The following is an 18,594-nucleotide window of genomic DNA, read 5'->3' as shown; positions in this document are numbered from 1 at the left end:
ATGCCTTCAAGATTATTATTATTATTATTATTTCGTCCCGTGTGTTCTATACAAACAAAGCAAAATAACATTCATGGGAGGGGGAAAATAACTAGCGAGACCACACGATCCCTTACCACGCCGGAGTTTTCCTCTTCATATATTCAAATATGGAATGCTTTTCTTCCAAAGATCCACATTTTGAAAGGGGAGACTAGGGGAGGGAAATTGCACATAAATAAACCAGACGATTCCAAACAAGAAATAAAAGATGTCCCCAGCTCAGCAACCTCTCCTGAAGTTCCAGCGTCCTCCAAGACATTATTTCCTCCAGTCCTCGCCGCGCTCTCACTGCTTGAGCTCCAAAGCCCACACGTGCTGCGGCCAGCCAGTTCTCCCTTTGGTTTTCTTGTCACTGCTGCTAACTGTGCTTTTCAGAATTTCGTTCTGTTTGGGAAAGGAGGCGAAGAGGAGAAACAAAGAGATTATCGCCCTGCGGTTTCTGGGTCACCTCCTCCCGCCAGCCTCACCTTCGGGGCACAAGGCAGGGAAACATGCCTCGCTCACTTCTGGAGCCGCTTCGCGCGTAGTTCAGGACTGCCCAGCTCTCGCTGAGGCCTCCCGACCGTAGATCGAACCGCAGGCTTTGCCTAACTCTCTCCGGCTGCAGGCGCCCGCAAAGCGGCGTGTGCGCCCTGTGGGGAGGGGGCTTTTCAGTCTTACACAAAAGCTTTTCAGTCTTACGCAGTCTTGCACCTTCTGAACGAGCCTGGGCTGATTCGCAAAGCGCTTGGCGCTGCGGTAGGACCACATACCCCGGAGTACAGAGCACTGAACCCAGGGGAACTTCCGCGTCAACGTGGAGGTAGATGGCAAGCGGGATGGCTCTCTGAAGCGGATCACGAAGAGCGAAGTGCCTTGGAAAGCGAAGCTCTGGGTTCTCCCTCCCTCTCGTTATGAGGGGTATGCCCACGGCTCCGGGTTAAGCGATTTCAGAACCGGCATGATAGAGCCGCAGGTCTGAGCCAAACAGAGCATCAACCGAGCCGCCCGCTCATATTGTGTGTGTGCGCGCACTCATGCGTGTACACACACAAACACACGCACGATGACTCACCAACACCTCCCCTTAAAAACAAAAGCATCTACGGAAACATATTGTAGAGGGACTGTATAATTTCTCCGAATGGCAGGTTCAGACAAATTCCCTGTGACTCTTGCTATGAAATGCATGTATTGTGGAACACACGCCTGAGTCAACATGCAATTTCCCTTCCCATTTTACTTCGCATCCATGCAGTCATTCCCGCCCTCCTCGCAGCACATCTGTATATTATTCACACAAACACTGCATAGAAAACTGATTTCTATAACTTTGTGGATACACGAGCTCCATATGCTTAGCCAAGCTGATTGTAAATGGCTAGATCATGACTAAGAATAAATCTTTGGAAGCTTGGGATGGCGGGGGCTTAATGGGCGGGGGATTCCCCTCTAAGAGCACAGGAAGCCCCTCCTGCAGCCTTCCTGCTTGTCCAAGAAAGTCTGTTCCAAGTCTGTACCACCACCCTCAACGCCACAAATTAAAGAATGGATGGTTGAGCAGGGTATAAAAGGCTTACTCCAAGGCAGATCCCTGAAAAAATTGCGGCGCCCCGATCATAAACACTTCTGCCTCGGAAACCACATTCCATGGGTTTTGGACCTAGCTTAACAGGTTTAGGGCCCAAACTTCACGGACTGAGCCCAAACAGGTATAGGGTGCAAGCTATGCCGGGAAATGTAGGGCCTTTTTTCTGTTTCAACATGCAGAGGACTGCAGCCTTACAATATCCATTGAATAATATTGCATATGAGTGGGATTTGAGCCCCAAAATAATCTTAGTTCCTTTCCTTAGTTCGGTGGGATCTTTTTCTTTTTGTGTATAGTATATACTCAGATTCTTTTTGACCCCAGTCTACAGTGCTCCACCTTTCCTACGGTCACACATTGCACTATTGCATTTCCAAATAGCCCATTGTTTTCAATGGAAGATACTTCCTAAGGCTTAATCTCACTGCCTGAAAAAATGTGTGGAGGTTTAGTTGGGAAAAGAAAATGTATTCCGAGTGTTTGAGTTCAGGATTGTTCGCATGATTAACCATTCTAATGCGAATTGAGATTCAAAGTCCTGCAGAGAATATTGTCTTCCCAGTCATCCTTCTCAAACATATTTAAGGAAGAACATCAGCAGAAAATTTGAGGTTATTATAACCTGGTTTCCCCATGTGATTAATTAGGTTTTACTCTGTAGGTTAATTCTTGGCTTCCAAGAAGATAAAAGGTCGGATATTTTGAATTATTGGTAGAGGAAGGGGCCGCCCCTTAACAGGCATTTGAACGGTAGACTGTATCCTGCATTAAGCGAACTGGTGCGCACACGGAGAGAATCGAGGTCCCTGGATTATCTCCGAAAAGGGGTGATCGTTGGAATTGAGTTGAGATCAGATCTATTGGATCTGAATGCTTCTGCGCGAATGTGTAACTAGGGTTTAGCAAAGCCCTCAGTACTGCAACACATGATTTGCAGATTTCAGCGGCGAGGAAGAAGAAACCCGAACACACCGGCCGGTGTCATAAATCCGAAATCTTGCAACTGGGTCTGCAGTCTGGGATTGCGTCACTGAAATGCCACTGATGTTGTGGGACTGCTTACCCCTCCCCTATCCCAGAAAATGCCTTTTGAGACGATTCATAGCCCCCCCCCGCAAGTTTTTGGACGGAACTCAGGATCTCTGCGGGGCTTTGCCGACTGGGGGATCAATCCACGACTCCCTCATTACAAGGCGTTCCTTTCCTTTTGATTTTAAAGGCAGCGCTGCGAAATTTGTGAGTTGTGGACTGTAAAACTGACAGCTTCATCCACGGACTGGAGCGAGGACATTTCCGGTCCGACCCGAGACTGGGTAAGAGCGAAATCCATGAATTTAATCGGGCATGAATGTTTGTCGTTGACATCCACGGGCCGAAACAAGAGCGAGAACGGCCGGTTGTCTTCCCACTCCCAAGACCGCAGCCACTCGGATCACAAAGAGTTTCTCTCTCCGCCCCCATCCCCACCGCCAGGAGATTCCTCTTTAAGCAGGCCTCTTTGCATTTCCTTGAGATTCCCTGGAAGCGCGTTTAGGATCGAGATGGGCAAGGACGCTCCGGGACTGCTTCGGTCTTACTTGACCTAATGTTTGTTGCGTGGATCCCTGCCTATAATGCCTTCATGGCTGCAGCGATCCTAAAAGCTCTTCCTTCGAAATAGGAGCGCGTTCACCGTCAATGAACGAGGTTTAATTTCCAAGATCATGCGTACCCCAAGAAAGCCTCAAACGAAAACAAACTGCACTAAACTCAGTGGGGAAATTCACCAATTCAGTATTTTTCGAAGGGCCCCTGCAGTTTATACAGCAAATGGTGAAGGCGCAGGGGACGGATATAAACTTCTTCCTTTGATACCGCCCCCTGAGGCCTTCCCTATACTTTCTGATTAATGATTATTAATAACAATGATAATATTAATAATGAGCGGTATAGTAGACCTTCCTTTCAAATAGAGGGGCGTGACTATGTATCTAGAATCGACTAGTTCCCAAACCTATTGTCCTTCCATCTAGAAACATGCGGACCGAAAGGTCGCTGCGAAAGCAAATTACGCGTCGGACAGAGCACTACTGGACAGAACCCCAGCTCGGTTCTGGGGAAAGTAATGGGATTTCTGGGACAAGAGGTCGTGTTTAAACGGGAGTGTGGGAGGCCGGGGACTCCACTGCCTTTAGAATACTTCCCTGGAAATAAGGCCGGCTGAAATCAGTGTCCCAACACAGCCCCTCTCACATTAAACGTCCCCCCGTGAGCGAAGCTGCACGCTCCTCGAGGGCTTGGCACTCGTTCAGTTCACACGGCTCCGGTCCGCGGAACTCGGTTCCAGCGAGGAGCGCTTAGACGCTGCTTTTCCGTGCAACAAGCCCGAGCGCCAAACGCGAGTTCTAGCTCGGCAGTGGAAGATCCCGGCCGCCGTGGATGCTCCAGGGCCTTCCTTCACCGGCCGCGAAATGGGATAAGCCATCCCCGTCGCTTCGCCTCCCCCACCCGCGGCTCCTTTCCCGCGTGGGGCCCTGTCCCGCGCGCCCGGGACCTGCCCTGGCAGCTCCGCCGCGCGTTCCCCACCGGACGGAGGCGGGCCCAGCCGCGGGGAGGAACAGCCCGTCCCCTGCGGTCCCGGGGCGCACCTCCAGGGCTGCGCTCGGTCTCCCAGGCTCGGAGGACGGCGGCCCGAGTCCCTGCGGCGCGCCCTGGAGGAGGCCGGCCTACCCGTCCCCGGCGTCGGGGGCTGCGCGCCGCGCGCCCTCCCCGCTCCTCCTCGCGCCACCCTCCCCGGACCGGCGGCGGCGGCGGCGGCGGCGGGCGGCGGCGGCGAGCACTACTGACCAGCTCCTTCTTCCTCTTGTCCTCCTTGACGTCGGTCTTCTTGATCTCGGCCTTGAAGGCCTCGGCCTCGCCGTTGGCGTCGTCCTTGGCCAGCAGGTCCATGAGGTAGGCGATGTAGCTGGTGGCCAGGCGCAGCGTCTTGATCTTGGAGAGCTTCGTGTCCGCCGGCACGTTGGGGATGCACTCGCGCAGCTCGGCGAAGGCGCTGTTGATGCTCTGAGTCCTGCGCCGCTCCTTGCGGTTGGCCGTGCCGCGGCGCTTGACCGGCCGGGGGCCGCCGCCGCCGCCGCCGCCGCCCCCCAAGCCCGGCGGCCCGCCGCCGCTGCCCGGGGGCGGCACGCCGCCCACGTAGTGGTGCGGGTGCTCCAGGCCCGCCGCGCCGTTGGCGTACTCGGGGCTGTAGGAGAGCGCCATGCTGTAGTCGGGCGGAGACATCTCCGAGGGGTGGCTGCTGATCAGCCAGCCGTGGAAGTAGGGGTTCTCCTCGTGGCTGCAGCGACTGGCGGCGGCGGCGGCGGCAGCGGCGGCGGCGGCGGCGGCGAACGGGTAGCCCTCATGGTGGACCACCGGATGGTGGGGGAAGCCCCCCACCAGGCTCATCGCCGGGCCCCCGGCCGCCCACCACCCCCGATCCTGTCCCCTGGATCTCAGCTCCCGAGAAGACGGGCCCCCGCCTTCGGCTGGCCTTAGCACAGGGCGGTCGCCATGGGGTGGGCGCTGCAGAGTCCCCGGAGCCCTCCGAGGGCAGGATCAGGGCCTCCCTCGGCACTCATGCGGAGCAGCAGGAGCGGGCTGAAGCTGGAAGTAACCACCCAATCCAGCCAGGGCAGGGGGCGCAGCCCCCCTCCCTCAAAAGAGGAGCCCTCCCCCCACGGATAGGTTCGAGCTTCACTGGCTGTCCTTGCTTTGCTTCTTCTCGGCTTTGATGGGGGGAGGGCGAAATAAGTGGGCGCGGAGGGAGGGATGTTTACTTACACCTGCATTTTCTCCGCAAGCCCCCACTCGGCCGAACCGTTTCCCCAAGGTCTGTCCACTTGCTTCTGCTCCCTGCACGGGAAGCGACTCGCTCGCTCGTTATATCATGAAAGATCCCAGCATTTTCCCCTGGCTTAGCGTGGGGGACTAGAACCCACAGAGTCCACCCCTCGGGGAAATCCGAAACTTTCTATTCCTATGGAGGAGCTGCTGAGAAGGATGATGACGACTGTGAAGAAGATGGTGGTGACGAAAAGGGGCAAAAAGAGAGGAATGGAGGAAAAAAACCAGTCGCGTTCAGGATTGCTTTCCAGATTCGGAGGTGCGTAGAGCGCTGGTCGAATTTCCCAGCCTGATCTCCATGTACAGCTACATCTTTAGGGCAGCTCGGGTTAATATATGTCGTCAGAGGTTCTCTCGGCCAATCGGCGACGTCGGGGGCGGGGCTCAGCGCTCTGGGCCATAAAACTTTTTTTTGATCTTCGCGCTGCTAATTGTTCGGCTTCTCTTTTAGGATTGGCTGCCGTTCCTATCCATAATATAATTAAAACAAACGAGGGAAAGGGTCCCCCCCTTCCAGCACCGACAGAGGTTAATGCAAGTATTTAACAATGCTTTGCTGTAAGTATGTCTATGCATGCCGATATTTTGGTTGCTGAAATAGACAGATCGACAGATAGATAATCTAAAATTGCTTATAAATTCGGCTGTACTCTAGATTGCAATAACCTGCATGTATTTCTATAGTGTATGCTGTACTATAAGACCATATTGACTGCCGAAAGTGGTAACAATAGATAATGTGGACGATCAATTTAGTTACATTACATATGTTTACATGCATAATTCTTAAAGAAAAATATTGAAGTGGGACAATATCAGAAAGATTCTTCGAACTGAGATTAGCATTTATTACAGCTTGGAAGTAAACTCCTTTGAAATGAATGAGATGCACTTCCAAGGAAAATGAATTCAGAATCTGAGTGCCACTTAGAAATTATCAGAAATTATCTAACAAAATATTCTTACAGTAGACTATAGTAATGCATTTGCTCCTTTCATCCACTTTGGTCCATTCAGGAAGACTTACAGCCAAGATCTATTGGCTTGTTTATGATTAATCTGGTCTAAAAAGCTTGTTACATGTGGTATATATGGCAAAATTAATGCTCCAAACTAGGAATTGGATGGTGTTGCTTGCAAACCTTTGCTTCTTACAGACACAAACAAATCCATTGCTCAAATGGATGAGAAAGTAATCTTTCAAGAATAATTATGTTTTTCTTTTCCAAAGCAAAATGATGACATCTGAATCCTTTTCTTTCAGTTCTGTGGGTATTCACACGCTCCCTGCCTGAAATAAGTTTCCCTTCGACTTAAGCAGCTCAACAGAGTAAGTAACCAGATCTTATTAACAGCATGTTATGTTATTTTCCCGTTTAGGTTAACAAAGATATAAATATCTCTTTGCATTTTTCTTATTTTGCTATAAAATCACTGCTGCCTATAATAATAGTAATAACTGATCAAAATGCCAAGGCATCATGAAGAAAACAGGTTTCACTTAGGGAGGGGGAGTAATTAAAGAAAGGTTTAAAGGCTGCCCGCTGAAAGCCAAGAGATATAAAAACTTTTGTGCCTGTGAGATGTTGAACACATTCTAACAGGAAAAGGGATTCCAACCTGCTTTTCATTGAGAAATTGGTAACTGGAGGTAAGAAACGGAGCAAAGAGTTTCCTGTTGCCTTCCCCAAAGAAGACTCAATAGCTGGGCATTTTTTTTCCAGCCTTGGCAAGAGGACTGCTGGATTTGGAGTAGATTAACATGCAGTTCCAAAAATTGTGGGGAAATCACGTTAACAAACCCCCCAGACCATGAATCCATGAGTGAAATGGGACTTTACTTCTTGCTGCTTCTTTGGCTTAAACCTGAACACTCACAGTTTGCAGATCTCAGGCACAAGCCCTTCTGAGGAATCCAGGTAAACTTTTCATGGGTACCTGATGCTTGGAGAAGAAATGTAGGGACAAAGTTAAGGGTGTCTTTGGAGCATTCAAAATATGTTGCACTTGGACTGGGAGCATGTTCCATCAAACAGGTTGCCCCTTAAACTCAAGTAAACATCTCTTGGTGAGAAATCTTTCAGATTGGTGCCTGCCATATTTGTCTCAGGAATCTTGTTCCTAATTTGAGGCTAAATCCAGTCTTTGCCATATTTTGAGCAGACCCCTTGAAATCTATGGGATTTAAAGCCTTAATTTAAATCTCATAAATTTCAGTGGATGGGCTCCAACTGTGGCACTGTTTGGATCCAAACCGCATCCTATAATGTGTCACGCTAGAGGATGCTCTTTGCTTAAATAGGCTAGGAATAAAAATAACTGCTTGCAGCTTCATCTTGTAGAGATATTAATGTCATATAAATTGACTTAGTTCAGTTGCAATCAAAGTACAGCCTGGGACTATCTCAGTAAGTTCAGTGGGGCTGTGACTACAGTTGCAGCCTTAAGATCAGAGTGTCAGGAATTGTGTGCCCTGACCGATGATCCTGAGATCAGGGCAAACCCCATTTATCTTACTATTAGAATTTTCTTCAGCCAGTCAAACAGAACTCTTCATATCAGAGTTAGACTTGAGCTTGTGCTGGCACATTCATGAATGGATGCATAGCTCAGTCAAGCAGCAGCAATTTAAATAAAGATCCACATAGCGGAAGTATAATGGATATACAAATAGAATGCATCTGAATATGGTAAAGAAATGTGCAGATCTCTTTCAAGATCTTGGTGCATACAAATCCCAAATTCTCTCCTGGTTAGATATTCTTCTCATACAACGATTAAATATAGTGAGTGGAATTCTAATTATTTACAGCCACATGAGAATTGTGCCATGGTTTTCAATGGAGCTTGGATTGTATTCAATTAATGTGAAGGATGACTGTCAGGAAAGGAGTCCGGATGGGGAAATCAGAGCCTCCCTCGGCAGTCCGGCTAAAGCCAAGCATTCGCTTTAATTCCGATTTCCCGATTAAGCTAATTGGCACCCCGATCCTAAAGGCGTTTACTTGGAAGTAAAACCTGCACTGTTTTCGGTGGTCTTGCAATAAACGTGCTCAATCCAGCTTAATATTGGCTCCCAAATACTACTTTGCAATCCTGAATGCAACCTTCCTGGAGAGCAAGTCCCCTTGAACGAAGCTCGGGGGACTCCCTTCCTCGCGAGGAAATGCCCTTTGTTTTAGGACTGGGATTGCTTGCATTAGGAGCTCAGTCGGACTCTGGGAATCCGGCTGTCCGAGGCTGAGCGGAGCTGCTTGCCGGAGAGCGCGGGGTGGCTGGCGGAGGGGCGAGAACAACCCAGCCGTCTGCTTAATAATGCCCTCGCTTGCAGTCGGATGATACATCCCGCGTTCGTCTATCTGTCCGGAAAGAAATTAGGACTTCTCAGAGGACTGGAGGAAGCGATTTCTTTCGCAAGTATTTTTCGCTCGCAATTAAAACTGGGCTCCCTCGCGCAGCCTTAGGACATGCCCAAGCGCAGGGCGGAAAAACTTCTCAGCGCCAAACCGCTGCAGCTGGTTCCCTCATCTCTTCGGGGAGAAAAGCCCTGGCAAGCAAAGGGCTGAGGAAAGGCGAGCGGAACTCGTGCATCAGAGGGGCAAACTGCAAACGGCTTATTCAGTAGAGGAAGAGGAGAAGGCCATTCCCTTCTCGGTATTCGCAGTCAGGGGCCCTTCACGCACCACTGTCCGTGGGCTTCTTGATTTGCTTTCAGAATGTGTTGCTTTAGTTATCCTGAAACCTCCAGGCAGACTCGTCCGAGCAGGATCGGTCTCCCCGCCCCCAAAGCTACCTCCCGCTTTTGATCCTCTCCTTTGGAAAACTTTCCTTCAATTTACTCCAACTAACCAGTCCCACCCGCCCCCGAATTTCGTATGTGCTTTCCATTCTGTTCAAATCCTAAAAGCCCGAACTGGAAGCCTCAGAAACCAGTAACGCTGACTTCCCACTGAGGCAGACTTTGTGGGTCTGAACAAAATAACAACGGTATTCCGAGTTTTAAAGGATTCGCATTTGGAGTGTTTGCTGTGTGTGCCTGCGTGTGGGATTTCTTAGTTCCATAAACTATTGCTTCTTACAAACCATGAACGGAGTCTCTAGTGCATTCATGGTAGCAGCTCACTGTATAATAAAAAGCCTGTTAAGATGAAATAAAATTTCCTGCACGCATTTAGAGTGCTTAAATTTCACTGAAGCAAATGGCAAAGTTACAGAGCAATCTTCTGCATGTCAGCTCAGAAGTAAGTCTCATTGAGTTCAACCGGGCATCCTGCCAAGTCAGTGGGCACAGGGTGGCATTCTTAAGCAGTTTACCCACCTGTGGGGTCAGAGTCTGGGGGAACTAAATGAATTCTGAGTCCTCTGCTGCGGATAGTTGTGCTCAGGACTGTGTTGCCAACTACTTTCAATTCCAGCTGGTCAGCTTGTTGGAATGAAGGAAGGTCAGTTATGATGTATACACTAAAACGTACACAGTTACAGATTATGAGACAAGATGGGGGAAAGAAGGAGGGCTGGTGAAAAAAGAGAACATTATAAAAGCAACCGAAGAACAGCAGATGAATTCAAAATTAATGATGGTGAAGATAAAGCAGAGGAAGGCAAAAGAGAGGAAGAGCGAAACTAGGTGTCTTTCTTTGAGCAAATCTGATGTCTGCACACCAAATCAATATACCTGTTTATGAGTCTTTATTTCTTGTCTTTCAGAACCCTTTTTGATCCAATGGCTAGCCAAGCCTTGCCTGAAGCTTGGGGTGCTTACAAACTGAGTGCAAAAGTCACCTGAAAGAAGCCCCAGACATTGCTGGCTGGATCTTTCCTGTGGGCCTGGAGAGAGGGAGCCTTGGAGAGAGCCCAGCTGATTATTTGGGCGGGCTGCCCTTCTCCGAGCTGGAAGTCAAAGCGCATCAAGGTGACCCTGCTTCTCTGCGTCCTGGATGTCGGAGTGCTGCTCCCTATCAGAGACTTCTGTGTGCAAGGTGCTGTGCATTTGAAAGTGAAATCCTTCTGCCTTGGCAGTCCCTGCTACCTGCAAATATAGGGTTAGGCTTATATGTTTTACTTTCTAACTTCCCTTAATCCATTTTTATTTTGTTTTAGTCTTTTAAGAAAGGAATTGAAGTTGGGGGAGATACTTTAGTTTCCCTTTAACATTGCAAGATTATATTATATTACAAATAACATGCACAGAAACACACACAATGTATATGAAAGGGACATTGGGTTGTAGGGGAAATGCAGTGTTTTGTAGCTTTTTATTTTTTGGTTTCTTTTACAATTCCAAAGAATGGAAACTTAAAGACTAATAAAATGACACAGGTCAAAGAAGCATGCCACTTTTTTGTATTTTCTGACAAATCAACTCTCATCAGCTTGCTTCAGTCACCTCTGATTTTTAAGGTAGGGATTGACAAATGTGTTTTGATACAATTATTTCAAAGTCTTACAGCAAACAAACAAAAAATGTGTGTGTGGGGGGGATGTACAGGAAAGCAGAAATATATTGTACCATAACAATATTGTTCAGTGCAGCTTTAGCTCTCCAAGATGCAAACCAAGTCCCATTTGCACCCAAAAAACCTTGTGCAAAGCGGTCTTATCCATGCCTATTCAGAAACAAATTCATTCCTTCATTCCTTCATTCCTTCATACTCTGCCCTTCCACCAGGAAAATAGACCCAAGGCGACAATTTCTGCGCCCCCTTTCTCCCACACATGCCTCCTCACCCCTCCCACTTCCAAGCAGCTCACAGATATAATAAAATGAGAGTGACATGTGCAATAGGATTTATGCAGCCACTGCAGCATAATATCCATCTGATAGTTCTGGTTCGCAGTGAGAATAAAAGTTTGTGTTTGGAGGTATAACTGGTCAAACAGAAAAGAGGTTCAGGCACCCGGTCTCCTAATGCAGCCACTGGCTGGTGGCTGTTTTCCCCTCTCACACTCAAATGGAGTTGTCCCTCATGTTTTTGCACCTGGTTTGTCCTTAGAGAATCGTTTGGCCAATGAGCCGGTGAAAGAGCACTCCAGTTTATAAACCGAATCTCCCTGGCACCTAAGATGGCAGTTCTGAGCAAGCCCATTATAGCCACTGGGACCGGAATCCGAGAGTATATGGAGGTGAGCCTCAAGTGCAGTATGCTGGTCGACCCCTCATCCAGAAGAGGCTGAATTGACAGCACTTGAGAAATAAGATCAGTCATTCAGGTATTCATTGGCTTGAAAGTCAACTGCGTGGTCGCCTTAATGAGCCTGTGAATTCTGCTAGAAGGCTCAGAAGGCTGCGTGACCTGTGAGGATTTGCAAGCTGCGGCCAAGGGGTGCGTGTCCTCCCACTTTCACCCGCTCACCCCAGTTGACAGCACTGTGGTTATTTATTGATTTACCAAGATATTTTTTACTCCGCCTCTCTATTGTAATTCCAGTACTCCCCTAGTCCTAAAGTACCTCAGTGCACCCCCCAGTCCTAAAGCTGGAAAAGTATCCCAAGGCTTTCAGTGGAATTTGGCTTGACTTTGTCTCAGGGTTTGGAATGTTTGTGGATAAAGTTCCTTAGAGCAGGTTCTCCTAAACTGCTGCCTGGTGGTTCCTAGTAGCCATATTTATTGATGTGCAGCTTGCTCTTCTCCCAGGTTTCTTTCATTCATTCCAAACGTGGCTTCTTCGGGAGTTCTTTCAGATGACTCCGGATTTACTTCTGATTATTTGGAGAGTGGGGGAGGAATCCGGAAGTGGAACAGCTTCTTCCCCTTAATTCCCAGCTTATCCAGAGTGTTGGATTTAAGATGCTTGCAGGCTTGTGGTTTGCATCCTTACATTTGCTATATTAAACCGATTAGGAGCAATCCAGCGAAAATGGTTGGCCTAAGCCTCCCAGAAATAAGTTCCACTGAAATAGTTGGGAATTACCCCCAAGTCAACTTATGCTTAGGGTAGGCCTAGAGACTGACAGGTTTATTCTTTGAGGGCTGGTATCGTCTTTCTGCCAAGCTTCCCCCTCACTCTCAATTTGAATTATTAATTTATGCAGAAATCAGGGAGTCTTGAAAGCGAGCTGACATCTGGCTGGCTGCATCCTCCCCACCCCCACCTCAGCAGTTCCAGTTACAGAAATTGACCAAGAATAGAAAGGCCTGTTTGTGGGTGGGTGGTAGAAACAACAGGGCAGGCCTTTGCAATACACCGTCAAGGAACTGAAGCTCTTTACTTTTATAGCCTTGCATTTCCCAGCTTTGCCATTCACTAAAAAGCAGGCCTATTTGATGCACAGACTCAAGATGGGTGAGATCAGACTCCATCACCTTGAAATCAGTCCGCACAGTGAACACACACAGTTTCTACATGTCATGGAATTTTGCCTTTTCCTACCTGCTGCCCTCCTGATATTTTGGACTGCAAATCCCATCAGCCCCAGCCAGCATGGTTGATAATCAGGGATGCTGGGAACGGTTATCTCAAGGGTACCAGATTAGGGAAGGCTGCTCTGGTGGAAGTAAGTTTTGTCTTTTTGAAGAATCCTAACAATGTAATACTGTACATGTCTTCTCCCATAGAGGTCAATGGGACTACCTCCTTGGTAAGTGAATATAGACTGCAGCCTAAAAGAGGACAGGCTATTATTGTTTTTGGGATTTTTCTTTCAGATATATGCAGCTCTGACTGCAATGCCATTTTCAAAACAGATGTTATTTATATGGTTTGTTTCTTTCCCTTACTGTTTTGTTGTCATAATGTATGATATATTTTTTAGAACAACATTTCTAAGTTTGCCTTTAGTTTTTTAAAGCCACACCTTGAAAAATGAACAATTCTGTGCTTTTATTGGTATTTGATTCCTTCCCATCTCCATGCCTAATATTCAGAATTTAACAAAAGGTTGAATAGAGGAACCCTGTCAACACCCAAAAACAAACGTGGCATTTAAAGTGTATATTTCATCGGTTTCTTTCAGGGAACTATTCTGGGTATGAATGCTAAAATCAACAGAAATCAGTGAAGCTTGCATCGAATCTCAATCCTAAGAATATTTATTCAGATATAACTTCTGGTTTCACATTCACTAGTACAGGTGTTTTGAGATTACAGCTTTACATTCTGAGAATTGCATCCAAGTAAAGAAATGCAGCATGGGAGACTTCGGCTGGCTGCTGTCCAAGTGCGCACTGGTCGGGAAGTTAACACAAATAGGACTTACTTCTGCGTAAACAGCCATGATGATTGTGGTTGTGCTGGCCATCGACAGCCCTGGAAGAAAACATATTTTCAATTTACCAGCACTTCGTCTGACCAAGAGGAAGCATCAGCCTATGTATTGTCCCAAAGTAAACACATTGCTTTCCAGTAGAATGTACTTCCCTGGGTGCTGTTTCAGGATGGACTGCGCAGTCCCAGTTCGGCCAATGGACTGGAACATCTCCGAGGCGAGTTCCTTGGCTTGGCTGGCTTTTGCCTTGGCAGTCGCCGCCGCCGCCGCCGAGCAGAATGCTGCATCCTTCTGTTTGGGAGCTGCCGCAGAGGTAGTGGGGGAACTAAAGCCCATGTAGAAAGAAACCCCAGAGCGTCCGGCCTGCTTACAGTCATCAGCCGATCTCCGCGAAGGAGATAATCAGACTCTAGCGCAGCCTGGTGCCCTTCAGACCTTTTGGAGGACAACTCCAAACATTCCTGACCTTTACCTTTGCTGACTGCAGAAGACGGGAGGTGAGGTCCCAAACATCCGGAGAGCACCAGGTTGGAGAAGGCACTTTGTAATCTCGATGGACAATACAGCGGAGTGAGCCTGCTTAGAATCGGCCCGTAAGGCAGTGGTTTCAAACGCAGTCAGGGGGACGTGGACTGCTTGCTTAGAGTCTGGGGTTAAAGGACGCCACAAGTTACGGCTCCGTCAGAGTTCTCGGACGCGGGCTTTCTGAAACATGTAAAACAACCCGCTGCCTGCCCTGCGGACCAAAGGAGGGCCCCTTTCTCAGGGGTGATCTCCTTGCGAGGCGCTACCCAGCCCTTTGGGTCAAGAGTCAATGGCACGGGGCTCGCCTGGTGACCTCAGGCCAGTCTGCCTTTCTTAGCCTAACCTGCCTCCCAAGGAGGATAAACTGTAAAGCGGAGGAAATGCAGCCTGCAGCCTCGAGTGCCCTCTGCGAACCAAGGGAGCCGCCCTTGTCCTTGGCTTTCGTGCGTCCAGGATAAAACGGGTGTGGGGGATCCTGTACGCTACCTTGAGCATAGCAGGGAACCGCGGGCTAAGCAATGAAACGATCCCCGGGTAAAGAGGGCATCGCTTCGTCTGTTTCAAGGTCTGCCATAGGATAGCGTAAACATGGAGTATCGGCCCCATTCTAGCACCCGGCTCTAGGCTTATAAGGGCTGATTTTTATTCAGTGCTGGCAGGAACACAGGCAGGTGAGGCAGCCTCTGCGGAGGTGCGCGGCACCGGCTCCTTTGCAGTCCTGGAGACAGTTGCGCACGGCCAGCTTTTATGAAAGCAATACCCCCTTGTGGTTGCAGTGCAAATGGAAGATTGCCTCCACCTTCCTCTGCCAGCGTCACTGCGGCTGTAAGAGCTGCACGGCAGCAGAAATGCTGCCCCCCCCAGCCCCCCCCCCACCCGCACCCCGCTCGTGGCATCTCCTTGGCGCTCAGGTCCTCACGACCCCGGAACTGCAGAAGGCGATAGGGCCGCGACCAGAAAAGGAAGAGAGGGCAATCCTAGCTGGAGCTATCGAATTGCCCCGTGGATCGAACAAGGCCCGGGTGGTGGGATCCAGTGCAAAACGTGGGGAATCGCCAGAGTTGGAGACGGTGTTCTGTGTGGAAATACGGCGAAGCTATTGTTGGCTGGGGATTACGGGAGGTCGGTGGCTGTTAAGCTGTTGGGGAAGGCGCTTTAACATGCATGACATGTTGTCGAGGGAATCATTTCCTCGATTTGGAAAACTTGCCCAGGTGGTTTCACGTTTTATTAGTTGCCTTTAAAGACCGGTCGAGTTTAGGAGTCAGACTACCAAATATGGGGCGCGATTGAGTCAGAAACGAGCATTTTTTCCGTGTTATTTTTTTACAGAATTGCTAAGCACCTGCCTAAATTTCTACCGGAGTTGCCCCGGGTGATTAGCTAGCTCATTTTTAAGTGCATTTGTCTTGTGACGTCAGATGAGGTCAGTCTCTTCTGGATCCAAGCCGGGCTTCTGGAACGTGGGGAACCAAATCCTAAGATAGTCAAATCTCAACGCGTGTTGAATTCATCTGGTCGCTTGCTGAGCGTAGTCCTATGCACGTTTACTCAGAACCAAGTCCCATTGAGTTCAATGGGGCTTATTCCCAGGAAGCCGATCGGGGATTGCAGTTTCAGGACTGGTCTGCCTGCCACAACATAGGATTTTTACCAAGTAAAGTAAGGGGGAAAAAAAGTTGGATTTTAAGCTAAAGTGAACGACTTTTGCAAAAGTTGTGTATAATGCGCAACACTCACACCGTGCCAGAAAGGTGTCGGTGTGCATGTATTTGTATATTCAACCTCCCCTCCTCCCCCCCCTTTCCCTCCCCTTTCCCTCCCTCTGTATCTAAACGTAATTGATCTGGCTGAGTGAGGCCGTTTTGGTAATTTGGATATACCAAGTCTCCAGATAATGACATATAATCAGACTTCAGGTCACTTGGTCATTCTCTCATGACAAACCCCTCCTGCGCTCTCTGATCTGCTTTCAAACTAAATTTCACACAAACAAATAAAGCAAGACAGGAGCAAATTCTTAGAGCACACACACGCCCGGGCATAGAGGGTATTGGGGTGGGGGAGAGGAAGAAATATTAGGAAACTCTGCTAATAGAGCATAGTAAACATGCTCTCTGATGGGTTGGGGGTGGGGGAATATACCGGGTTTAGGAAAGAACATCTTATCATGAAGAGAGTCATTGTGTACAAAAGGCGAAGGGGAAAAATGTTCTGGCTCATGTTAAAAATGACATAAATTAAAATAAAAATAATTACAAACAGAAAATGTCATAACATAAACACAGGGGGCTTACTGGAAAAGCGGGCAGGCAGCAGACGTGTTGGGAGACCTTCCCTTCTCCGCGCTCGCCTGCGCGTCCTCCTTTCCGGCCGCTGGGAGCGAACGGCTGAGCCCGCCGAGCGCAGCCGGGCAGATGCTGCTGGAGACGAAACCCGCATTTATTTTATGTATTCGCAGCTGGTGCGTGTGGAAACTGCCTGCTGGGGGAGCGACTGCCCCTTTGCCCCTCCTCCTCCTCCTCCTCCGACCTGGCCCTGGCCCTGGCCCTGGCCCAAACACACGTAGCGTGTAGAAGCCCAGGCTTCATGTGTGCGGGGAATAAGAATAAGAAAGGAAGTGCGTGGGAGATCGGCACAATCATGGCTACAAACAGCACACTGGGAAAACGGCCTTTGTGGTCCTTTATGGCTGTGGGTGAGATTCTGTACCCCCCACCTCTAAGGAAGCCTCACTGAAAAGAATGGGACTTACTTCGGAGCAGATACGTATAAGACTAGACTCCATGTTACATTGCATACGATTATACCCTATATTGCAGGACTGAAAGCCAGCATGGCACAGTGCTTAGAGTGTTGGTCTGGAAGGGGAGAGATCTGGGTTCAAGTCCCGTCCTGGCCTCGAAGCTCGCGGGATGACTTGGGTTAGTCACTGCCTTTCAGCCTAAGCTACCTCAAAGGGTTGTTCTGAAATAAAATGAGCAGAAGACGATCGTGTAAGTTGCCCTGGGTTCCTTGCGAAAGGGAAAAAGGTGTGATATAAATTGAACAATAGCACTGTGGCGATCCTAAATGCATCTGTTCAGAACTAACCAAGGCTGCGATCAGCGCACAGTTGTCCAGGCACTCATTCAGTGGGGCTTCTTTCTGAGCAGACGCAGTCACATTTGCCTGGAAGTAAGCGCCAGTATATGCAGTACGTGTCACATCTGAATAAGCATCTAAAGGAATGGACTGATACTGCTGCATCCTAGCATGAGTTAACCCGGGAAATAACTCACTTTGTCAGGTGATCATACACCACACAGGGTGCGACAAGGTGAGAAACGAATGGTCCCAAACTGAAATTCGGAATGGCATAGCACCGCCTTTCTCAAGGTGGTGTCCTCCAGATGTGTCAATGGGACTTGAAGTCCTACACATCTGGAGAACACTACCTCCAGGAAGACTGACAACGCATCAGTAATCAAGACTGAGATTACATATATTTATATTCAAAATATTAGATATAAGTGTCCTTACAACATGATTTCTCATGTTGCCTCTTCATTTTGTGTAGAGACTCTTTTCAAATGGTTGTGAATTAAAATTCTAGGGGAATGAAAACTTAAAACGAAACATGCTTTTTGGATTGTGCCTTAATTTAATTTAATAAATCGATAGATGTTCTCATTGCTGACAACGTCTGAGCTCATGTAATTTTACTATTCTGATAACTCTCCCTTTTTGCTCATTACAGCATCTCCACATGGTCCAAACCAGATGGAAGGGGTTTAAACAAAATAGGCATTAAGGGTGTAATCCTTTGCATGATTAAACAGGAAAAAATGCCTCACAATTCCCAATGCTGGGACCTGTTGATTTTTTTTTTCTGTCTACACTTGCACAGGATTGGGTCTTAACTCACTTTGTAACACATGACATCACAATTCTGAGGATACAGCATGGAAAGAAGTCTCATGACTTACAATCACAGATTTAGGGTGCAGACATATACTTTGCTATGGAAAAGCAAATTATAGAAATGAATCCTAAGGTTCATAAGTCTTCCACTACTAGAGGAAAAAGCTGAAACGAAACAATCCTTACAATGTCATGAGCCCACAGCCACAAATAATACAAAAGAGAGATTCGGATGACATACACTGTTCAGGCTGCTAAGTTCCAGAGAATAGCATCCCCACCTGAGGGAGAGCAGGATCAACATGTTCTTGATTGAAATAGACCAGGTTTGCTCCGATAGACAATGCCAGGGCACGCCTATGTCTGCCTGCTCAGAAGCCAGCCCCATCTGATTCAGTGGGACTCACGCCTGGGTAGGTATTAGAGGATTATAAACTTAGTAGGCTGTTCTGCCTGCTTATGTTTGGTTACCCCTGAAAGAGAA

At 48.3% G+C, this 18,594-nt stretch overlaps 1 protein-coding gene and 2 long non-coding RNA genes across 4 annotated transcripts; 1 reads left to right on the top strand and 2 right to left on the bottom strand.

Annotated features, from left to right (window-relative positions):
- Position 1: 1 nt before the first annotated feature.
- On the bottom strand, positions 2-5,390 carry LOC123024659 (heart- and neural crest derivatives-expressed protein 2). Its single transcript, XM_044432654.1, has 2 exons — positions 4,439-5,390; positions 2-426 (listed from the first exon to the last, which is right to left on the bottom strand). The coding sequence occupies exons 1-2, from the start codon at positions 5,036-5,038 to the stop codon at positions 328-330; spliced, it is 699 nt and encodes a 232-aa protein (XP_044288589.1). The 5' UTR covers positions 5,039-5,390; the 3' UTR covers positions 2-327.
- A 534-nt stretch (positions 5,391-5,924) lies between these two features.
- Positions 5,925-13,558, top strand: LOC123024661. Its single transcript, XR_006414965.1, has 4 exons — positions 5,925-6,034; positions 6,741-6,806; positions 10,184-11,599; positions 13,431-13,558. It is a non-coding gene; the product is annotated as an uncharacterized LOC123024661 (long non-coding RNA).
- On the bottom strand, positions 13,484-18,357 carry LOC123024660. Of its 2 annotated transcripts, XR_006414964.1 has the most exons (3): positions 17,645-18,347; positions 16,505-17,593; positions 13,484-13,723 (listed from the first exon to the last, which is right to left on the bottom strand). It is a non-coding gene; the product is annotated as an uncharacterized LOC123024660 (long non-coding RNA). The 2 variants fall into 2 exon arrangements; XR_006414963.1 differs by having other exon boundaries at positions 16,505-18,357.
- Positions 18,358-18,594: the final 237 nt, after the last annotated feature.

Source organism: Varanus komodoensis, unplaced genomic scaffold (assembly GCF_004798865.1).
Source record: "Varanus komodoensis strain SLA01 unplaced genomic scaffold, ASM479886v1 scaffold247, whole genome shotgun sequence".
Lineage (NCBI taxonomy): Eukaryota > Metazoa > Chordata > Lepidosauria > Squamata > Varanidae > Varanus > Varanus komodoensis.
Note: the sequence above shows the minus strand (reverse complement) of the source record. Positions and strands in the feature narration are given on the sequence as shown.

What these genes read in the sequence shown, in the direction of transcription:
- LOC123024659 (XM_044432654.1), bottom strand. Translation starts at nt 5,038, where the DNA reads ATGAGCCTGGTGGGGGGCTTCCCCCACCATCCGGTGGTCCACCATGAG. An exon ending in ACAAGAGGAAGAAGGAGCTG is followed by an intron (nt 427 to 4,438) that starts GTCAGTAGTGCT and finishes TTTCCCAAACAG; the next exon opens with AACGAAATTCTGAAAAGCAC.